We start from the raw sequence: 19,317 nt of genomic DNA on the forward strand, positions 1-19,317 counted from the left end.
CCTCAGTTTGTTTCTCAGAGTCCCATCGTCTCTCATGGTTCATCTCCCCCTCCCATTTCTCCCATTGCTAGTGATAGCAATACATTTGCTGGCTCCAGTTCTGTTTGAGATCTCTAGATCTTTCTTGGAGTTCTCAATTGCACATACCTAGCTATTCTCTTGTACCTGTAAGGAAACAGTCTTCAGGGGACACCTGGGTGGCTCGGTTGACTAAGCGTCTGCCTTTGGCTCAGGTCATGATCCCAAGGTCCTGGGATCAAGCCCCATGTCAAGCTCCCTGCTCAGCAGGGAGCCTGCTTCTCCCTCTGCCTGCTGTCCCCCCCAACCCCCGCTTGTGCTCTCTCTCTCTTTGACAAATAATAAATAAAATCTTAAAAAAAAATTTTTTTTTTTTTTTAAAAGAGCCTTCAAAAGTAAATCAAAGTATGGATCTTTGAACTCTCTGAATAGACACCATGAGCAAAGCTCACCCTCCTGACTTGAAAAAATTTATGGACAAGAAATTGTCATTGAGATTAAATGGTGGCAGACATGTCCAGGGAATATTGTGGGGGTTCAATCCCTTTATAAATCTTGTGATAGATTAATGTGTGGAGATGGCAACTCATGGGAAACAAGAATATTGGAATGGTGGTAATACAAAGAAATGATATCATCGTATTAGAAGCCTTGGAACAAGTATAAACGAGGGGTGTATTCACCGGAAGAAATCAACTGCTGCCGCATGTCCCCTCTCCGTAGTATCTGTTTTCCTACAAAATAAAAATCGGGTCATGTACATTTTTATATTGAACTTTTTCGTTAAATCAACTTCTGTAATAATAAAGAAAATTGAATCGAATGTTCTTGAAGTAGAGTAGTGATGGTTGGTGGTGAATATACTAAAAACCACTGAATTGTATACTTGAAAAGGGTGAATGTGAATTATATCTCAGTTTTTTAAAAAGCAAATCAATGTAGGGGCGCCTGGGTGGCTCAGTCGTTAAGCGTCTGCCTTCGGCTCAGGTCATGATCCCAGGGTCCTGGGATCGAGCCCTGCATCGGGCTCCCTGCTTGGTGGGAAGCCTGCTTCTCCCTCTCCCACTCCCCCTGCTTGTGTTCCCTCTCTCGCTATGTCTCTCTCTGTCAAATAAATAAATAAAATCTTAAAAAAAAAAAAAGGCAAATCAATGTAAAAGCCTGTGTTCTGAGGCTACCACAAGCCACTGATATTTCTTAGTTGTTTTAGATGCAGTTGTCAAAGAGATCACATTTTATACTCCCTGGACAAATCAACCTCTCTGAAGGTAAGGGGAAGTGATGGTCAGGATAACTAAATACATTATAATTTTCTGTGGATTACTCTGTGCATCACATATTTAAACAAATTACTGGTCTGAACCTTTATTATAGCAATTATTATGGATGGTCTGTATGGAAAAAGTATGGGTTTATTAATTGGCCCTGCCATTTTCTCCCTCATGGCCTTGAATGTGTCCCTTAGCTTCACAAGGATTCAGTTTTTCACCTGTAAAAATGGGGGTGATGACAATGTATATGTCATAGGTTTTCAGGGGAGAAGAAATGTATAAAGAAGTATCTTCCTTAAAGAAAACAAACCTGAGAACTAGTAAGTTTACTATTCAAGAGCAATCTCCAGGTGGGGAGGGGGGTCTCTTCAGACAACCACAAAGGCCTTAATCCTCTGACCTTTGTTAGCTTAGACTAAAGACACCATCAAGGCAGGCTGAAACATTTTTTTTTTTTTTAAGATTTTATTTATTTATTTGACAGGGAGAGACACAGCAAGAGAGGGAACACAGGCAGGGGGAGTGAAAGACGGAGAAGCAGGCTTCCCGCCGGGCGCAGGGAGCCCAATGCGGGGGCTGGATCCCAGGACCCTGGGATCATGACCTGAGCCGAAGGCAGATGCTTAACGACTGAGCCACCCAGGCGCCCCAGGCTGAAACATTTAAACAAGACTTTACTGACTGTCATGTCATAGGGAGATACACAGAAAAATTACATATAGGGAAATGCTCCATGAACCTGTACAAAATGCGCCTTCTCCTTGGGAACCACAGATGTACTTCACTTGGCATACAGGGAAATGATTCCACTCAGAGAATTCCTCCCTCCTTATTCCTGGCCTCATGCCCTTTGCCCAGGGGTACATCCCTGCCTCTCCCAAAATCCAGTTAGGGAAGCACGGCAGCAAACCTTATCTTTTAAGTCAAGGTGGGTTGACAGGAGTGGGTGTTTAAAGATTTTATTTTTTGGTAATCTCTACACCCAACATGGGGCTTGAACTTAAAACCCTGAGATTCAAGAGTCACACATCCACCAGCTGAGCCAACCAGGCACCCCTCCACATTGTCCTTTTTTGTCTCATTCAGTCTCCCATTGGAAAAAATTACTATGTCAGAATTTTGAAGCCTCTGCCTTGATCCCTTCCAAAAATTATCAACAAATTGATTTTCCTAAGACTCACTTGTGTTTTTAACGACTGAGCCATCCAGGCACCCCTTTTATTTTTTTAAGACTCACTTGTGTTTTTAAAATTAATATATATTGGGGTGCATGGGTCGCTCCATCGGTTGGGCCACTGACTCAGGATTTCAGCTTAGGTCATGATCTCATGGGTCATGGGACTGGGCTCTGCTCTCAGCGGGGAGTCTGCCTGAGATTCTCTCCCTCTGCTGCTCTCCTCGCTCATGCTCTGTGCATGCTCTCTCAAATAAATAAATCTTTAAAAAATGAAAATTAAAAAATAAAAGTAGTACAAGCGTGTCATCTTTTTTTTTTTAAAGATTTTATTTATTTATTTGACAGAGAGACACAGTGAGAGCAGGAACACAAGCAGATGAGTCTGCTCAGGGGGAGTGGGAGAGGGAGAAGCAGGCTTCCCGCTGAGCAGGGAGCCTGATGCGGGGCTCGATCCCAGGACCCTGGGACCATGACCCGAGCCGAAGGCAGACACTTAACGACTGAGCCACCCAGGCGCCCCCAAGCGTGTCATCTTATAAGTCTAATCATGCTACATGGTTTATAATAAAAAACTGCAGTTACCTGTCTCTCCCCTGAATTCTGACTCCTGCTTCCCAGAGGCACCTACCCACTTTCAGCTATTTTCTGTTCTTGTAACCTCCTCATTTTCCACTAACATGCATTTACTAATATTGCCTACCTCAGTCTTTTTTCTTCTGTGACAGTGCATCTCACAGGTACATGTATTCATGCCACAAAGGAAACAACACTTCTACAAGGCTACAGCGATGCTCCATGTTCCCATCCAACAGAGCTTGCTGAAATTTACAGCCAGACTGACATTCCATCTGATGTGTACTCCAAATAAAGCTGGTTAAAGATAACCATGCGCAGGTGCAGGACTCGAAGCTTTCAAAGCTTTACCTTTTTTTTTTTTTTAAGATTTTATTTATTTGACAGAGACACAGCGAGATAGGGAACACAAGTGGGGGGAGTGGGAGAGGGAGAAGCAGGCTTCCCAACGAGCAGGGACCCAATGTGGGGCTCGATCCCAGGACCCTGGGATCATGACCTGAGCCGAAGACAGACGCTTAATGACTGAGCCACCCAGGCGCCCCAAAGCTTTACCTTTTTTATCAGCACTCCTGATTTTATAAACCATGAAGCCCATCAACCCCATTCCTACCCAAATCTCCTGCTAAACTTGGTGGGGATCCAAACTTTTTTTTTTTTTTTTTTTAGATTTTATTTATTTATTTGAGAGAGAGAGAATGAGAGACAGAGAGCACGAGAGGGAAGAGGGCAGAGGGAGAAGCAGACCCCCTGCTGAGCGGGGAGCCCGATGTGGGACTCGATCCCGGGACTCCAAGATCATGACCTGAGCCGAAGGCAGTCGCTTAACCAACTGAGCCACCCAGGTGCCCGGGATCCAAACATTTTTAATAAGGCTTTGAAGCATCTCAGTGCAGCACCACCAGCTAAGGCTGCCCCAACTCGCACAGCCAATAACTTAGAAAGGTCCAAGCCTACTTCAATCTTGTTCCTTTTTTCAAATTGAATTGGAAGGATGGAATAAATTATATATTCTTTAGCTGAAATCTCAAATCCATCTATGATGCTTCCCAGAGCCCTCAGTGATTACCACTGTAGACTATGTACTTAAAATCCTGCCCTGTATTATTTATTTCAAGTAGGCAAAAGCTTTCTTAAAATTCTAGACTCTCAATTAATGGCCACTTTATGGCCACTGCTTTTATTAAACTCTTCTCTTTATGTGCACTTTATTTTTTTTTTTAAGTTTATTTCTTGCAGTAATCTCTATACCCAACGTGGGACTCAAACTTATGACCCCAAGATCAAGAATCACATGATCTTCCAACGGAGCCAGTCAGTCACCCCTATATGAACTTTAACAACCAGTAGTATTAGCTCATGCTTAGAACTTGGGAAAGAGGTTTGGTAAGGGTGTCCATCAATTATGCTGACCTTAGAGGAAGAATAACATTTCCAAAATAGTAGAATTGCTCCAGTAATAGCACATACCTTTCCTGTTCAAATCTGTATCCCTGCTTTAGACTCTATTTGAATCGGCATCCATTTCTGCAAACAATATTTTGAATCAGATAATCATTCTGAAAGGCAACCACAAAAAACCATTAGCACTTCCTGTAAGGGGTGGTCCATCAGGTTGATGGGAAAGAGAGCAGAAGGGAGATCTTTCTTTATAAACATAAATAACTACAGTAAAATAGCTTTTATTTATTAAATCGACACTATATGTATTATCTCATGTGATTCTCACAACAACCAAATAAGGCAAAAGTATTGTGGGTGTTTTTAAGACTTTTTAAATTTATTTATTTGTCAGAGAGAGAGAGAGAGAGAGGGCACAAGCAGGAGGGGCAGAGGGAAAGGGAGAAACACTCCCTGCTGAGCAAGGAGCCTGATGTGGGGATTGATCCCAGGACCCTGGGATCATGACCCAAGCCTAAGGCAGATGCTTAACCAACTGAGCCACCCAGGTGCCCCTAAAAGTACTGTTTTTTAACCCCCACTTTACAACTGATGAAACCAGAGGCTAAGAATAACTTGGAGAAAATAGCATGGGAGGCCCTGGCAGAGCTGGGCTTTATACCTAGGGAGTCTGACTCCAGAGACTGCATTTGGGCACTGCACTGTACTTAACATGAACCACATTTATACTCTAGAAATCTTATTAATAAGCTAAAATAGGACAGACTGTCACAAAGTAAAACCTATCTCCCAGTGAAAGCTGAGTTGCAATGTATACATGTGGCCAAAAATAAGCCACAAAAGCAAAGCTACAGCAAGCTGATTTAATAGTTTTAGTAGGGGCGCCTGGGTGGCTCAGTTGTTAAGCGTCTGCCTTTGGCTCAGGTCATGATCCCAGGGTCCTGGGATCGAGCCCCGTGTTGGGCTCCCTGCTCAGCGGGAAGCCTGCTTCTCCCTCTCCCACTCCCTCTGCTACTGTTCCCTCTCTTGCTGTCTCTCTCTGTCAAATAAATACAATCTTTTTTAAAAAAAAAGTTTTAGTAATAGCACACCTTAAATTTTATCAAGTAACCTGCATTTTATACCGCAGCTTGCTTACAAGATAACCATGAATTATGAAGTATACTTGAGACCCATGAAGGATATAACATTCTACAACGGTTATAAATAACATGGTAGTCAAAATAAGCATTAAATCTGTCATCAAAGCTTATGACTTTCATATTTGGCAGAGACTTTTGTACATTTTATTCCAGCTCCTTCTTTTCACAAGAGGCCAAAGACATAAGTGACTTGCCCAGCTAAGGTGCCCTGGCTAATGAGTAGCAGGGCTGTTCTCAGAGCTCAAGTCTCCTGGCTCCTGGCTCAGGGCTCTTTCCCTGTCGCATCCATGACTACCCAGAAAGTGTGCTTCCTCGGAGAATATGATAGGCTTTCTAGATGGGCCTCACAGATGTCTGGGTAGCTGGTTTTGGTGAAAATGACCTCTCGTTAAGGTTTCAGTAGGGGAAAGACATCCTGGTTGAGAGATCCTCACTGCAACGTTCAGGACAGAAAGAGGACTTGAGTGTCCGCCTCTTATGCCGACCCATTTCTTCTTGCTATCCTGGAGTCTGACTCCACAGCTACTGCCTGACACATTGAGAATTTAGAAGAGTTTTGTTATGGAGGCAGCAGGTGGGGGGTGGAATTTGGATGAGCCGTTCTTCAAACTGTCCAAAGAAATTTCAATGGAGGCATGCTTTTGATATTGGTAAATCTCTCTGTAGAAGATACAGATATACAGGACATGATCTCTGCTGTTAAGGAGTTTGAAATGGGGGACGCCTGGGTGGCACAGTCGGTTAAGTGTCTGCCTTCAGCTCGATCATGATCCCAGGGTTCTGGGATCGAGTCCCGTGTCGAGCTCCTTGCTCAGCGGGGAGCCTGCTTCTCCCTCAGCCTGCCACTCTCCCTGCTTGTACCCTCTCTCTCTCCTGAGCTCTCTCTCTGGCAAATGAATAAATAAAATCTTAAAAAAAAAAAAGCAAAAAAGGAGCTTGAAATGTGATGACAGAGGCAAAGCTCAAACAGCTCAGCTGACTGGTATGGTGTGGACCCCTTAAGAGCATGGCTTTGGCCCAGAGCAAACATAAGAAGGATGATACAGCAGATGGTCTATGCAGGAACGTTTTTCTTTTCCTTTTTCTTTTTAAAGATTTTATTTTTGGGGCGCCTGGGTGGCTCAGTTGGTTAAGCGACTGCCTTCGGCTCAGGTCATGATCCTGGAGTCCCGGGATCGAGTCCCGCATCCGGCTCCCTGCTCAGCAGGGAGTCTGCTTCTCCCTCTGACCCTCCCCCGTCTCATGCTCTCTCTATCTCATTCTCTCTCTCAAATAAATAAATAAAATCTTTAAAAAAAAAATAAAAAAAATAAAGATTTTATTTTTAAGTAATCTCTACCCCCAACGTGGGGCTCGAACTTAACAACCCCAAGATCAAGAGCCGCATGCTCTTCCAACTGAGCGAGCCAGGCACCCCAGGAATGCTTTTCTTTCTTTCCTTTTTTAAAATAAATAATTAATTAATTACTTTGAGAGAGAGAAAGAGCAGGGGGGAGGGTCAGAGGGAGAGAATCTCCAGCGGACTCACCAGGGAGCCTGACTTGGAGCTCGATCTCACGACCCTGATACCATGACTTGAACCAAAATCAATAGTTGGATGCTTAACTGACTGAGCCACCCAGGCGCTCCCTCAGGAGCTTTTAGAATTTAATTTAAAAGCATTTAGGATGCTTTTCTAAACCCCTGGGTCACCAATATGGCCAGCCCATTTTCTATGCTTACTTTGTTACCTCCTCAAACTTGTTGTACCTATTTCATCAGCTCTCCATCTTCCTTATTGGACACATGGGCTTCAGCTACATTCTTCACCATGAAGTGTCATCTTTACTGACTGACAGTTGGCTAGCAAAATTCCTCCCATGGTTTGGTCAGTGGCTCTATTCTTCTTTGGCATAATGCCCTTCCTATCTTCCCTATTCTCAAAATGATAGCAGCAACTGAGCAACACTTAACGACTGAGCCACCCAGGCGCCCCCTAATATACAGTATTTAAAGAACCTATCTGCCCAGATGGCTTCATAGTGATTCTACCAAATATTTAAAGGAGAATTGATACTAATCCTTCACAACCTTCCAAAAAGAAGAGGAAGGAACACTTTCCCAACTCATTCTCTGAGGCCAGTATCACCTCAGTACCAAACCAGACAAAGACATCACAAGAAAACTACAGACCAATATCCCTGATGAATATAGAAAATAAAGCAAATTGGGGTACCTGGGTGACTCAGTCGGTAGTATTCCTCAAATTGATTTATGGATTCAATCCTTATCAGAATTCCAGTGGCCTTTTTTTGCCGAAAATAACAGGCTGATTCTACAGTTCATCTGGAAGGCCAAGGAACCCATAATAGTTAAAACAATCTTGAAGAAGAAGAAAATAGTTTGAATACTCTCACTTCCTGATTTTAGAACCTACTACAAAGCTATAGTAATCAAGACAATGTGGTACTGGTATATGGATAGACATATAGATTAATAGAATTGAGAATTTTAAAAAGTCCTTAATGGGGCACCTGCGTGGCTCAGTCGGTTGGGCATCTGCCTTTGGCTCAGGTCATGATCCCGGGGTCCTGGGATCGAGCCCCACATCGGGCTCCCTGCTCAGTGGGAAGCCTGCTTCTCCCTCTCCCACTCCCCCTGCTTGTGTTCCCTCTCTCACTGTGTCTTTCTCTGTCAAATAAATAAATAAAATCTTTAAAAAATAATTTTTAAAAAGTCCTTAAATTTATGGTGAATTTATCTTTTACAAGGGTATCAAGATCATTCAATAGGGAAAGAATAGACCGGTCTTTTCAGAAATGGTGCTGGGACAATGGGATAGCCATATGCAAAAGAATGAAGTTAGACCTCTTTCATACACTACAGGAAAATTAACTCAAAATGGATCATAGATCTAACTGTAGGAAATGTGGTATATTCATACTTTTGAATGTTATTCAGCTACAAAAAGAATGGAGTACTGATACATGCCACAACCTAGGTGAAATATGAAAACATTATGTTAAATGAAAGAAGCCAGTCACAAAAGGCCACATATTGTATGATTCAATTTATATGAAATGTCCAGAATAGGCAAATCCATAGAGACACAAGGTAGATTAGTGGTTGCCAGAGGTTGAGAAAGAGAGGGGAATGCGTACTTTCTATTTATAAACGTGGAGTTTAAAAAAAAAAAACCCCCAAACCAAAAAATATGCAGTTTCTTTTGGGGGCGATGAAATTTAGATAGTAATGTTTGTTTTCTAACTCTGTGATATACTAAAATCCCCAGAACTGTACTGTGAAAGGAAGAATTTTATGGTGTATGAATTATATGTCAATAAACCTGTTATGCAAAAAAAAAAAAAAAAAAACGTATCATACAGTTTTAAAATTATGCATTTGGGGTGCCTGGGTGGCTCAGTTGTTGGGCGTCTACCTTTGGCCCAGGTCATGATCCCAGGGTCCTGGGATCGAGCCCCACATCAGGCTCCCCACTCCACGGGAAGCCTCCTTCTCCTTCTCCCACTCCCCCTGCTTGTGTTCCCTCTCTTGCTGTGTCTCTTTCTGTCAAATAAATAATAAAATCTTAAAAATAAATAAATAAAATTATGCATTTATATGTATTTCTCCTACTAGAATTAGACTATGAACTTTCTTCATCCTTACATATTGTAGGTACTCAGTGAACACAATAAATACCTGTTGATCCAATGATTCATTCCTTGACATCTTTGAAAGAAGTTAAAGACTGGGCGCCTGGGTGGCTCAGTTGGTTAAGCGACTGTCTTCGGCTCAGGTCATGATCCTGGAGTCCCGGGATCGACTCTCGCATCGGGCTCCCTGCTCAGTGGGGAGTCTGCTTCTCCCTCTCCCGCTCCCCCCTCTTGTGCTCTCTCACTCTCTCTCTCTCAAATAAATAAATAAAATCTTTAAAAAAAAAAAAAGAGGTTAAAGACCTTGACAGGCAGTTGGAATGAAAGATTATTGGTGGCTGAGCAGAGGCATGGACAAGGAAAAGCACTGGGTTTGAGCAACCTGCAATTCCCATCTGGCTAGGAGACAGAGAAGAGAAAGCAGTCCAGAGATGGGAGGTAAGGGTGGTACTCCCTACTAAATGTGTGCCATTTTTAATTGTCATTAAATATTTTGGTTAATTGATGGTGTTTTGCTAACTGAAAGTATTATTGGACAAAATGCTGATTCAACCTCTCTCCCTTATGCCTTTTCTTTTTCCTTCCTTTCCTTTCTTTTCTTTTTTCTTTCTTTCTTTCTTTTTGGTTAACTATTTTTAATAACAAGGTTTATAGAAACAAGTTAAATATTTAAAACCAAAGGCCAGTTCTTAGGTCTCATTTAGTTGTTCCCTATGTCTTTTTCTACCCCAGTAGTTTATTCAAAAGCTACAAGAGAGGGTGCTCCAATTGGAACAAAACAGAGGGGGAAGACATTTTCATCTTTGGCTGCTACAACCAGCTCTGCCCACTCTGGAAATCCTGCTTTGAAAGCCCAAGGTGATCATCATGTTTCATTCACACAGCTACTCCACTCCACTGCCACTGCCACACAGTTCTAAAGCCAAAAACCTACCGTTCACACCTATCTGCCCAACTTCCTTCCTTTCCTTCCTTCCTTCTTTCATTCCTTCATTCCGCAAATATTAATCAAGCACTTACTTTTTGCCAGGTATGGTTATAGCAACAAATAAGTAAACTATGCTCTTAATATATGTCATAGCATCCAATGTTGGGTTGAAGCATTTCTATTGGACTATTAGTAGCAACTTTTTAGAAAGCTTAAAAACCAGGTTCTAGTGAATGTGAGAATACTATAATACTATCTTGCATTTGAATAGAACTAGACGGTATTCAAGGATTTCACATGCAATATTCCATTTGATACCCAAATCTATTAAAAAGAAAAAAGAGGGGCGCCTGGGTGGCTCAGTTGGTTAAGCGACTGCCTTCGGCTCAGGTCATGATCCCGGAGTCCTGGGATCGAGTCCCACATCGGGCTCCCGGCTCAGCGGGGAGCCTGCTTCTCCCTCTGACTCTCCTCCCTCTCATGCTCTCTGTCTCTCATTCTCTCTCTCTCAAATAAATAAATAAAATCTTAAAAAAAAAAAAAGAAAAAAGGGTAGGGCAAATATTATCTTCATTTTGCAGATGAGATAAATGAGATTTGGGTAGGTTAGACAATTCCTTCAAGTTCACACAGCTAGTAAGCAGCAAAATTGGCTTAGGAACTCAACTCTTCCTTCCGATTGGTTGCTTTTTCTATTACCCCTTGCCGAGACAGGAAGGTCTGACTTCTTAGGAGGCAGCTCTCTCACTCTGTGTAAATAAGGCAGCAGAGAACTGTTCTGTTTGCACTTTCCATATTTTTTTTAAAGCTTATTCATTTAAGTAATCTCTATACCCAGTGTGGGGCTTTAGCTCATGACCCCAAGATCAAGAACTGCATGCTATTCCGACTGAGCCAGCCAGGCACCCCTCTTTTTATATTTTTAATAAACTATCACTGTACTTATTGTCAATTTTATAAACAGGAAGCCATCAAGAAGCAGATGTACACCTTGTGAAAATATGTTTCTGTAAGACTTATAAGTGCATAATTAATGAGAACAGAAATCAAATCCTAGCTAAGTGTATAGTTCCTGACCCAAAGTCCTCTCTTGAAGATCTTTCTATTTACCCCAACTGTTAGCCTCTTTGGGAATAATTTCCAAAGTCAATTCAACAAATGTTACGGGAGTGACAAAGTGCCTGGTGCACTGAGAATATAATCGGGAATGAGGCCCCACCCCAGCTTTCAGAGCCCATTGTCTATGTTAGGGAAACAAATAATTAGAACACAATGTAAATACATGCCATAATGGGCAAGTGCTGTAATGATATGGACGTTTTCTTAAGAAACAAAGTTAGGAAACAATTCTACTTAAAAATAATTCTACATTGAAATCTTAAATCCTTCTGACAACCTCCAAGCTTTCCAGCTCTCTTAATGGCAATAACATTTTTATTGACTAGCTATTATGTAGTGAACACTGCTTTATAGGTAGTATATCTCATTTAATCCTCACAAGAACCATGTGATTATTTTTCATTTTACACATGGGGAATCTAAGACTCAGAGAGGTCAAGTGACTCATTCCAGGTCCCACAGCGGGTAAGTGGGTAGAGCCAGTTTGGGCTCCCAAGTGCATCCTCTTAATCAAGACCCTATAGAGCCTCTTTTCCTCCCAAAACGACTGTTCTTTGATCTTACTGAGATCTCAGAAGCCTTGGTTTCCTTTTTCTCCCCATTTCCTGGCTATCACTTTTCCTTTCTTTACTCCCTATCCTCCAGCCATGCCAAACCACTCATAGTAACCCAACCGGCATGTCGTATGGCACTTCTTTTCCTTTGTACACATTGTTCCCATTGCTTGGCTGAGCCAAATCACAGAGCCACCAAACCCATTTTGAAATATGACAGAGTGGGAGATGAAGAGGAACCATAACAGTAAAGTATATTTGAAAAGTTAATACATCACTCCCATAATACCAAGAGAATTAAGGAAATTATAAAACTAGAAAATTCGTGGTAGACTTTATACATGAAAAGATCCTCTGGTAGAATTTGGGGAACACACTCTGTTCAAATGTAGTTGTAAGATTCACTTAATTTGATCCTGTATTATAGGACAAAGATACACATAATTAATACCTCAAGATATTATTTCTATATATGGCATTCTTTGACAATGACAAAACAAAATTTTAAATACAATCTTAATGTAATATTTTTAAAAATAAATATATGAACATATGTGTGTATATATATGTACCACACATATACTCTTTTATTTTATTTTATTTTATTTTATTTTATTTTATTTTTTTTTTAAAGATTTTATTTATTTATTTGAGAGAGAGAGAATGAGAGACAGAGAGCGTGAGAGGGGGAGGGTCAGAGGGAGAAGCAGACTCCCTGCCAAGCAGGGAGCCCGATGCGGGACTCGATCCCGGGACTCCAGGATCATGACCTGAGCCGAAGGCAGTCGCTTAACCAACTGAGCCACCCAGGCGCCCCTATTTTATTTTTTTTTAAGATTTTTATTTATTTATTTGACAGAGAGAGACACAGCGAGAGAGGGAACACAAGCAGGGGGAGTGGGAGAGGGGGAAGCAGGCTTCCCGCGGAGCAGGAGCCCGATGCAGGGCTGGATCCCAGGACCCTGGGATCATTACCTGGGATCATGACCTGAGCTGAAGGCAGACACTTAACGACTGAGCCACCCAGGCGCCCCACATATACTCTTTTAACCTTTTTTTTTTTTTTAAGTAATCTCTACCCCTAAAATGGGGCTCAAACTCATGACCCCATGACCAAGGGATCAAGAGTCACACGCTCTACTAACTGAGTCAGCCAGGCATCCCACACATACTCTTAAATAAAACCTAAATCATAAAGCAAATCCAGGGATGCCTGGGTGGCTCAGTCGGTTAAGCCTCCAACTCTTGATTTTAGCTCAGGTCACGGTCTCAGGGTCCTGAGATGGAGCCCTGTGTGGAGCCCCCCACTGAGCATGGAGCCTGTTTGGGATTCTCTCTCTCCCTCTCCCTCTCCCCCTGCCCCTTCACCCCCACCCCACTTGTGCATGCTCTCTAAAAATATATACATATAGGGGCGCCTGAGTGGCTCAGTCGTTAAGCGTCTGCCTTTGGCTCAGGTCATGATCCCAGAATCCTGGGATGGAGCCCAGTATCGGGCTCCCTGCTCGGCAGGAAACCTGCTTCTCCCTCTCCCCCTCCCCCTGCTTGTGTTCCTCTCTCGCTGTGTCTCTCTCTGTCAAATAAATAAAATCTTTAAGGGGCACCTGGGTGGCTCAGTTGGTTAAGCGTCTGCCTTTGGCTCAGGTCATGGTCTCAGGGTCCTGGGATCAAGCCCCGCATCGGGCTCCCTGCTTGGTGGGAAGCCTGCTTCTCCCTCTCCCACTCCCCCTGCTTGTGTTCTCTTTCTCGCTGTGTCTCTCTCTGTCAAATAAATAAAATCTTTAAAAAGTAAAACAAAATAAAAAATAAAATATTTTAAAAATATATGTATATATATAATAAATAATATAAATAAAGCAAATCCATGGGGTTCCTGGGTGGCTCAATCGGTTAAGCATCTGCCTTCGGCTCAGGTCATGATCTCAGGGTCCTGGGATGGAGCCCTGTTTTGGGCTTCCCACTCAGCAGGGAGTCCACTTGACCTTCTCCCTCTTCCTCTACCCCTCCCCCTGCTCATACTCTCTCTCTCATATAAGTAAATAAAATCTTTTAAAAAATTTTTTAAAAATAAAGCAAATCCAGCTCACAATATCATCAGTTTTCTTTTTTCTTTTTAAAAAATTTTTTTATTTAGGGAAAGAGAGAGAGCCCATGTGTGTGTGAATGGTGTGGGGGAGGGGCAGAGGGAGAGGGAGAGGGAGAATCTTAAGCAGGCTTGACAGGGCTCAATTTCATAACCCTGAGATCATGACCTGAGCAGAAATCAAAAGTTGGAGGCTTAACCAACTGAGCCACCCAGGCGCTCCAGCATCGGTTTTCTAAACAACAAAAATTAAAATACACATATCAGATGCATTAAGTCAGTATTTAGAGGAAAACCTCTTTGCTCTTAAATGCTTATAGTGTATAAAAATTTTAAGAAAGAGGCATGTTAAATTAAGTCTCTGTCTAAGGATTATGAAAAGAAACAAAGTATTTCTTTTACAGCCTAGTTCTGTCATTCTTAATATTTTGCCATATTTTATTATTTTTTATTATTTTTTTAAAAGATTTTATTTATTTATTTGAGAGAGAGAGAATGAGAGACAGAGAGCATGAGAGGGAGGAGGGTTAGAGGGAGAAGCAGACTCCCCGCCGAGCAGGGAGCCCGATGCGGGTCTTGATCCCAGGACTCCAGGATCATGACCTGAGCCAAAGGCAGTCGCTTAACCAACTGAGCCACCCAGGCGCCCTATTTTGCCATATTTTATATAAAATTAGAGATTTGAAAAATCAGTTCTGTTAGTTTTTAAAGAACTATATTGGTTTTCTTATCAATTCTATTTTTGTCTTTATTTTATTTTAAAGATTTTATTTTTAAGTAATCTCTACACCCAAGGTGGGGCTCGAACTCACAACTCTGAAATCAAGAGTTACATGCCCCAGCAACTGAGCCAGCCAGGTGCCCCTTGTCTTTATTTCATAACTGATGACATATCAAAGTGCCTGGGTGGCTCAGTTGGTTAAGCATCTGACTCTTGGTTTTAGCTCAGGTCATGATTTCCTGGCTATTAGATCAAGCCCCACATTGGGCTCTGCGCTCAGCCAGGAGTCTGCTTCAGATTCCCTCTCCCTCCCCCTACTCCTTCTCTAAGTAAGTAAGTAAATAAGTAAATAAATAAATAAATAAATAAAATCTATAACTGATGACAAATCAACAGTTTGCCTTGGGAAAAAATTGAGAAGCCACTAGCTTAGTTAATGGAAGAAATATTCAAATTAACAGAGTCATAGACAGAAGAAAGGTAACATAACTTGAACATGTTTTTTAATGACAGGAATATTATATTAAGCCACGAGCTTATAAACTGTGCTAAAGAAGTAGAAGAGAAGACCTGCTTATGATAGTGTAAGGATACCAAACTCAAGGTAGCCAAAAAGAGAAACCATGAAGATATATACAACAGAGAAATAAATAGGTACTTAACAAATGATTAATAGAACAACAAAGAAAGTGACCATTTCATGCACTATTGCTGGGAGTGTAAAGTAGTAGAATTATTTTCTGGAGTGCCATTTAGAAATATCAAGGGTTTTTTGTGGCTACCATTTGACCCAGCATTGTACTTTAGATATTTTTACTAAAGAGGTGTTTAATTTTTTAAATTACTTATTTATTTTAGAGAGAGCGAAAAAGAGCTCATGAATGGAGGGAGGGGCAGAGGGAGAGGGAGAGAGAATCTCAAGCCGACTCCCTGCTAAGCATGGAGCCCAATGCAGGGCTCAATCTCACGACCTTGAGATCATGACCTGAGCTGAAACCAAGAGTTCAACACTTAACCAACTTAGGCACCCAGGCGCCCCTAAAGAAGTGCTTAAATATGAATGTTCCAAAAGTGAGAGATTGTTCACCACAGATTATTTTTATTTTTTATTTTTTAAAATATTTTGTTTTTAAAAATCTCTCTACACCCAACATGGGGCTCGAACTCACAACTCCAAGATCAAGATTCACATGCTCCATCGACTGAGCCAGCCAGGTGCCCCTCACCACAAAATATATTTTTTTAAGATTTGATTTATTTATTCATTACAGAGAGAGAGAGAGTGCACGCGGTGGGGGGGGGGGGGGGGCGGCAGAGGGAGGGAGAATTTCAAGCAGACTCCCTGCTCAGTGCACAGCCTGACACAAGGCTCCATCCCACGACTCAGAGACCATGACCCCAGCCGAAACCAAGAGTCGGTCGCTCAACTGCCTGAGCCACGCAGGTGCCCCTCACCACAGAATATTTTTAAGAATAAAGATTTAGAAACTATCTAAATTTGATGTGGCATAGAAACAGTATAATTTTCTATGTATGACATAAATGATGGCCAAAATCTATTGATAAAAGAAAAATGCAGCTTATGGAATGTATATATGTGTAATCCAATTTAAAAAGAAAAAAAAAGGCTGGGGAGATGTATATGAAACTTTAACAGTATTTCTCTCTAGTGGATAAAGTAAGAATGAAATCTTCCCTTTTACTTAAAACATTTCTAATTGATTTTTTTTTTACAGTGACTACAATTGGTAAAATCAATGGAGATATTTCTGTTTGGGGAAAAGTGGTCACTTGAAATATTCTTAGAAGACTTTTGCAAACTTTCAAAACTGTACAACCCCCATATTACATTATATTACTATCTTTTTTTTTAAAAAAGAGATAGGGATATGTTGTACAGTTTTGCTTATTTTATGAGATTAATGTGTTTATTTTTTCTGGTTATAGTGAGGTATGCCCGGTAAATAAAAACTATATATATTTAAGGTATACAGTGTGATGTTTTGATATGCATATACATTGTGAAATGATACCACAATCAAGTTAATAACCCAACCTCACATGGTTACCATTGTGTGTGTATGTGTGTAGTGAAAACACTTGAGATCTACTCTTAGTAAATTTCAAGTATATAGTATATTATTATTACTACACTTACCATGCTATAAATTGTTCATCTTATAACTGAAAGTCTGTACCCTTTGGTCAGTATGAGGCTTATGTGGTTTTAATGCTAATAAAAGCTTGAGAAGAATAAGCAGAAAGAAAAAATTTACAGGTTAATCCTGTTTTTGAATGTGGGCGTAACCCAACTCGGCTACACGGACATAACCAAGCCCTCCCCAGCCTTGCTCAGCAGCTTTGTACCGCCGGCATCACAGAATGCAAAGGGCCGCTGCACTTAAGGAGTAAAAGTAAATCAGGTCATCCTCTCAGTGAACTCTAAGAAGGCAGGTAACAGTATTCACCATTTGAAAACTTAAGCATGATGTGGTTATTTTTTCTTAACATAAAATGTACATATGTATATAAAGTGTGGCAAAATATTAAGATATGACAAAGATGGGTGGAGAATGAACTGACATTCATTACATCATTACACTTCTCAGCATGCTTAAGTGATTTCAAGATACAAAAGATTAGATGACTAAAATTATATATATATATATATTTTTTTTTTTTTAATTGTATTTTCAAACCTTCCCTCTCATTAAGGAAACCTTTTCTTGGGCTCTCCTCAAGGTGAAGCCTTGGCTTTTTCCTGCTCTTCTAAGCCACTACCTCAAAAAAAGTAGTATCTTCCTCCTCCTTTCCCACTCCCTCTTTCAACCTAGCAATCATCTTGTAGCTTTAGGTACCCACACGTTGCTGAAACTTACCCTGGCAAAGGTCACCAATGAGAAGTTGTTCAATTCCAGGGCCACTGTTTTGTCCCTGCCTACACGTCTCTCACACGTGCATCACTGCCTTCTGCTTGGTTTCTCAGGAAACAGCAGATTCTGATTTTCCTCCCGGCTCTCTGACCAGGCCATCGCGATGGCCTGTGTGGATTTCTTCTCCTCTGAACACCACTTCCCTCCACTGCCATGGCTCTAGCTATAGTCTATTTGTTTGTTTGTTTGTTTGTTTGTTTGTTTAAAGATTTTATTTATTTGAGAGAGAGAGACTGAGAGAGAGAGCACATGAGAGGGGGGAAGGTCGGGAGGGTCAGAGGGAGAAGCAGACTCCCTGCCGAGCAGGGAGCCCAATGCCGGACTCGATCCAGGGACTCCAGGATCATGACCTGAGCCGAAGGCAGTCGCTTAACCAACTGAGCCACCCAGGCGCCCTTGTTTGTTTGTTTTAAAGATTTCATTTATTTATTTGTCAGAGAGAAAGGGAGAGCGAGCACAAGCAGGGGGAGTGGCAGGCAGAGGGAGAAGCAGGCTCCCTGCTGAGCAAGGAGCCAGATGTGGGACTCGATCCCAGAACCCTGGGATCATGACCTGAGCCGAAGGCAGACGCTTAACCGACTGAGCCACCCAGGCGTCCCTATATTTGTTGATGGCTGCCAAGTCTCTGGTCTTCCATGCAGAGCTCTCCTCGCAATATCCTGTAGTTCAGAGGCTGGACTTCAGTCCTAACTCTACCACCTACCTTAGACCATTTATTTAATCTATTAATTCTTTGTCTCATCTGAAAACAAGAGCACCTCTCCAAAAGAGTTGAGAAATAAGGTTTGTAAAGCACTTCACACGGTATCTAGCATATTTGGTCAATCTGTGTTAGCTACTCGGCATCTCCATTCAGCTATTCCAAATACATGAACAAAAATTCCATATGTTCCAAACTAAACTGATTATTTTCTCTACCTACAAAGCCACTCATCTTTCTAAACTCCCTGCTGGGCCCCGCTAGTTAGAATCCTGCACCATGCTAGCCTTTTCTCCTTCCCTGTCACCTCTCTCATTCAATGTATCACAGGGCCCTGCAGATTCTTGTTCCTCAAAATCTGTCCAGCCCCTCCTCTTTATCTCTGCTTCCTCTTGCCTCGTTCAGGCCTTCTGGATGCTCATCTCAACTACTCCAGGTGCCTCTGGGCTGACCTCAGGGGCTCCATGTTTGCCCTCTTAAATCCCTCTTCCACTCCCCTCCAGTGACCTCCCTAAAACACCACTCTGGGCCAGCTCGTCTCTAAATCCCACAGTGCTTCTGAGTTAACAAGGAAACTGAGCAAAGGGAAGACCCTACCCCGGTGGTAGAGTCTGAAGACTTCTTGCTCAGCTCTCAACGAAAGGCACTTTTATTAGTTCTAGGTAGTTGCATCTAATAGTAATTCATTTTTTTCTGATTAACTTCATACTCCCTATCAATCTCTTTTAAATTGCAGACATTCCAGGAAGGGATAAAAGAAGCAAACCCACGATGTCTGTTGTGCAGAGTTAGAGAAAAGCCATTGTGTAGGACTCCCTGAATGGGGCCACTGAAGAAAAGCTCTGCCGAGGGCAGGAGTTTTTGTCTAGCAGTGTGTGCAGAATTTGTAAGAACCTTGTATTTCCTGATTGGACTCCCTGCTCCATACATATTGGGTCTTAGGTGGCCCTTCTGCCACGTACTAGAATAGCTCCCAGTTGCCCACTCAATGCCACCTACCAGATCCTAGGCACTTGAATCACATCTCCCAACAACTATGACCAACACATTTATCAGGTGATG

The 19,317-nt window shown here is 41.9% G+C and overlaps 1 protein-coding gene and 1 pseudogene across 1 annotated transcript; one reads left to right on the forward strand and one right to left on the reverse strand.

The window, feature by feature from the left end:
- The first annotated feature begins 455 nt into the window (after positions 1 to 455).
- On the forward strand, positions 456 to 684 carry LOC123860511 (small nuclear ribonucleoprotein G-like; annotated as a pseudogene).
- Positions 685 to 3,340: 2,656 nt separating this feature from the next.
- On the reverse strand, positions 3,341 to 3,928 carry LOC123858580 (ATP synthase subunit ATP5MJ, mitochondrial-like). The gene is made up of 3 exons (XM_045895591.2): positions 3,881 to 3,928; positions 3,595 to 3,664; positions 3,341 to 3,390 (listed from the first exon to the last, which is right to left on the reverse strand). Exons 1-3 carry the CDS (start codon positions 3,923 to 3,925, stop codon positions 3,341 to 3,343), a joined length of 165 nt encoding a protein of 54 aa, XP_045751547.1. The 5' UTR covers positions 3,926 to 3,928.
- Positions 3,929 to 19,317: the final 15,389 nt, after the last annotated feature.

This window comes from Mirounga angustirostris, unplaced genomic scaffold (genome assembly GCF_029215605.1).
Source record: "Mirounga angustirostris isolate CCGP_5_RB_7025 unplaced genomic scaffold, mMirAng1.0.hap1 SCAF_4, whole genome shotgun sequence".
NCBI lineage: Eukaryota > Metazoa > Chordata > Mammalia > Carnivora > Phocidae > Mirounga > Mirounga angustirostris.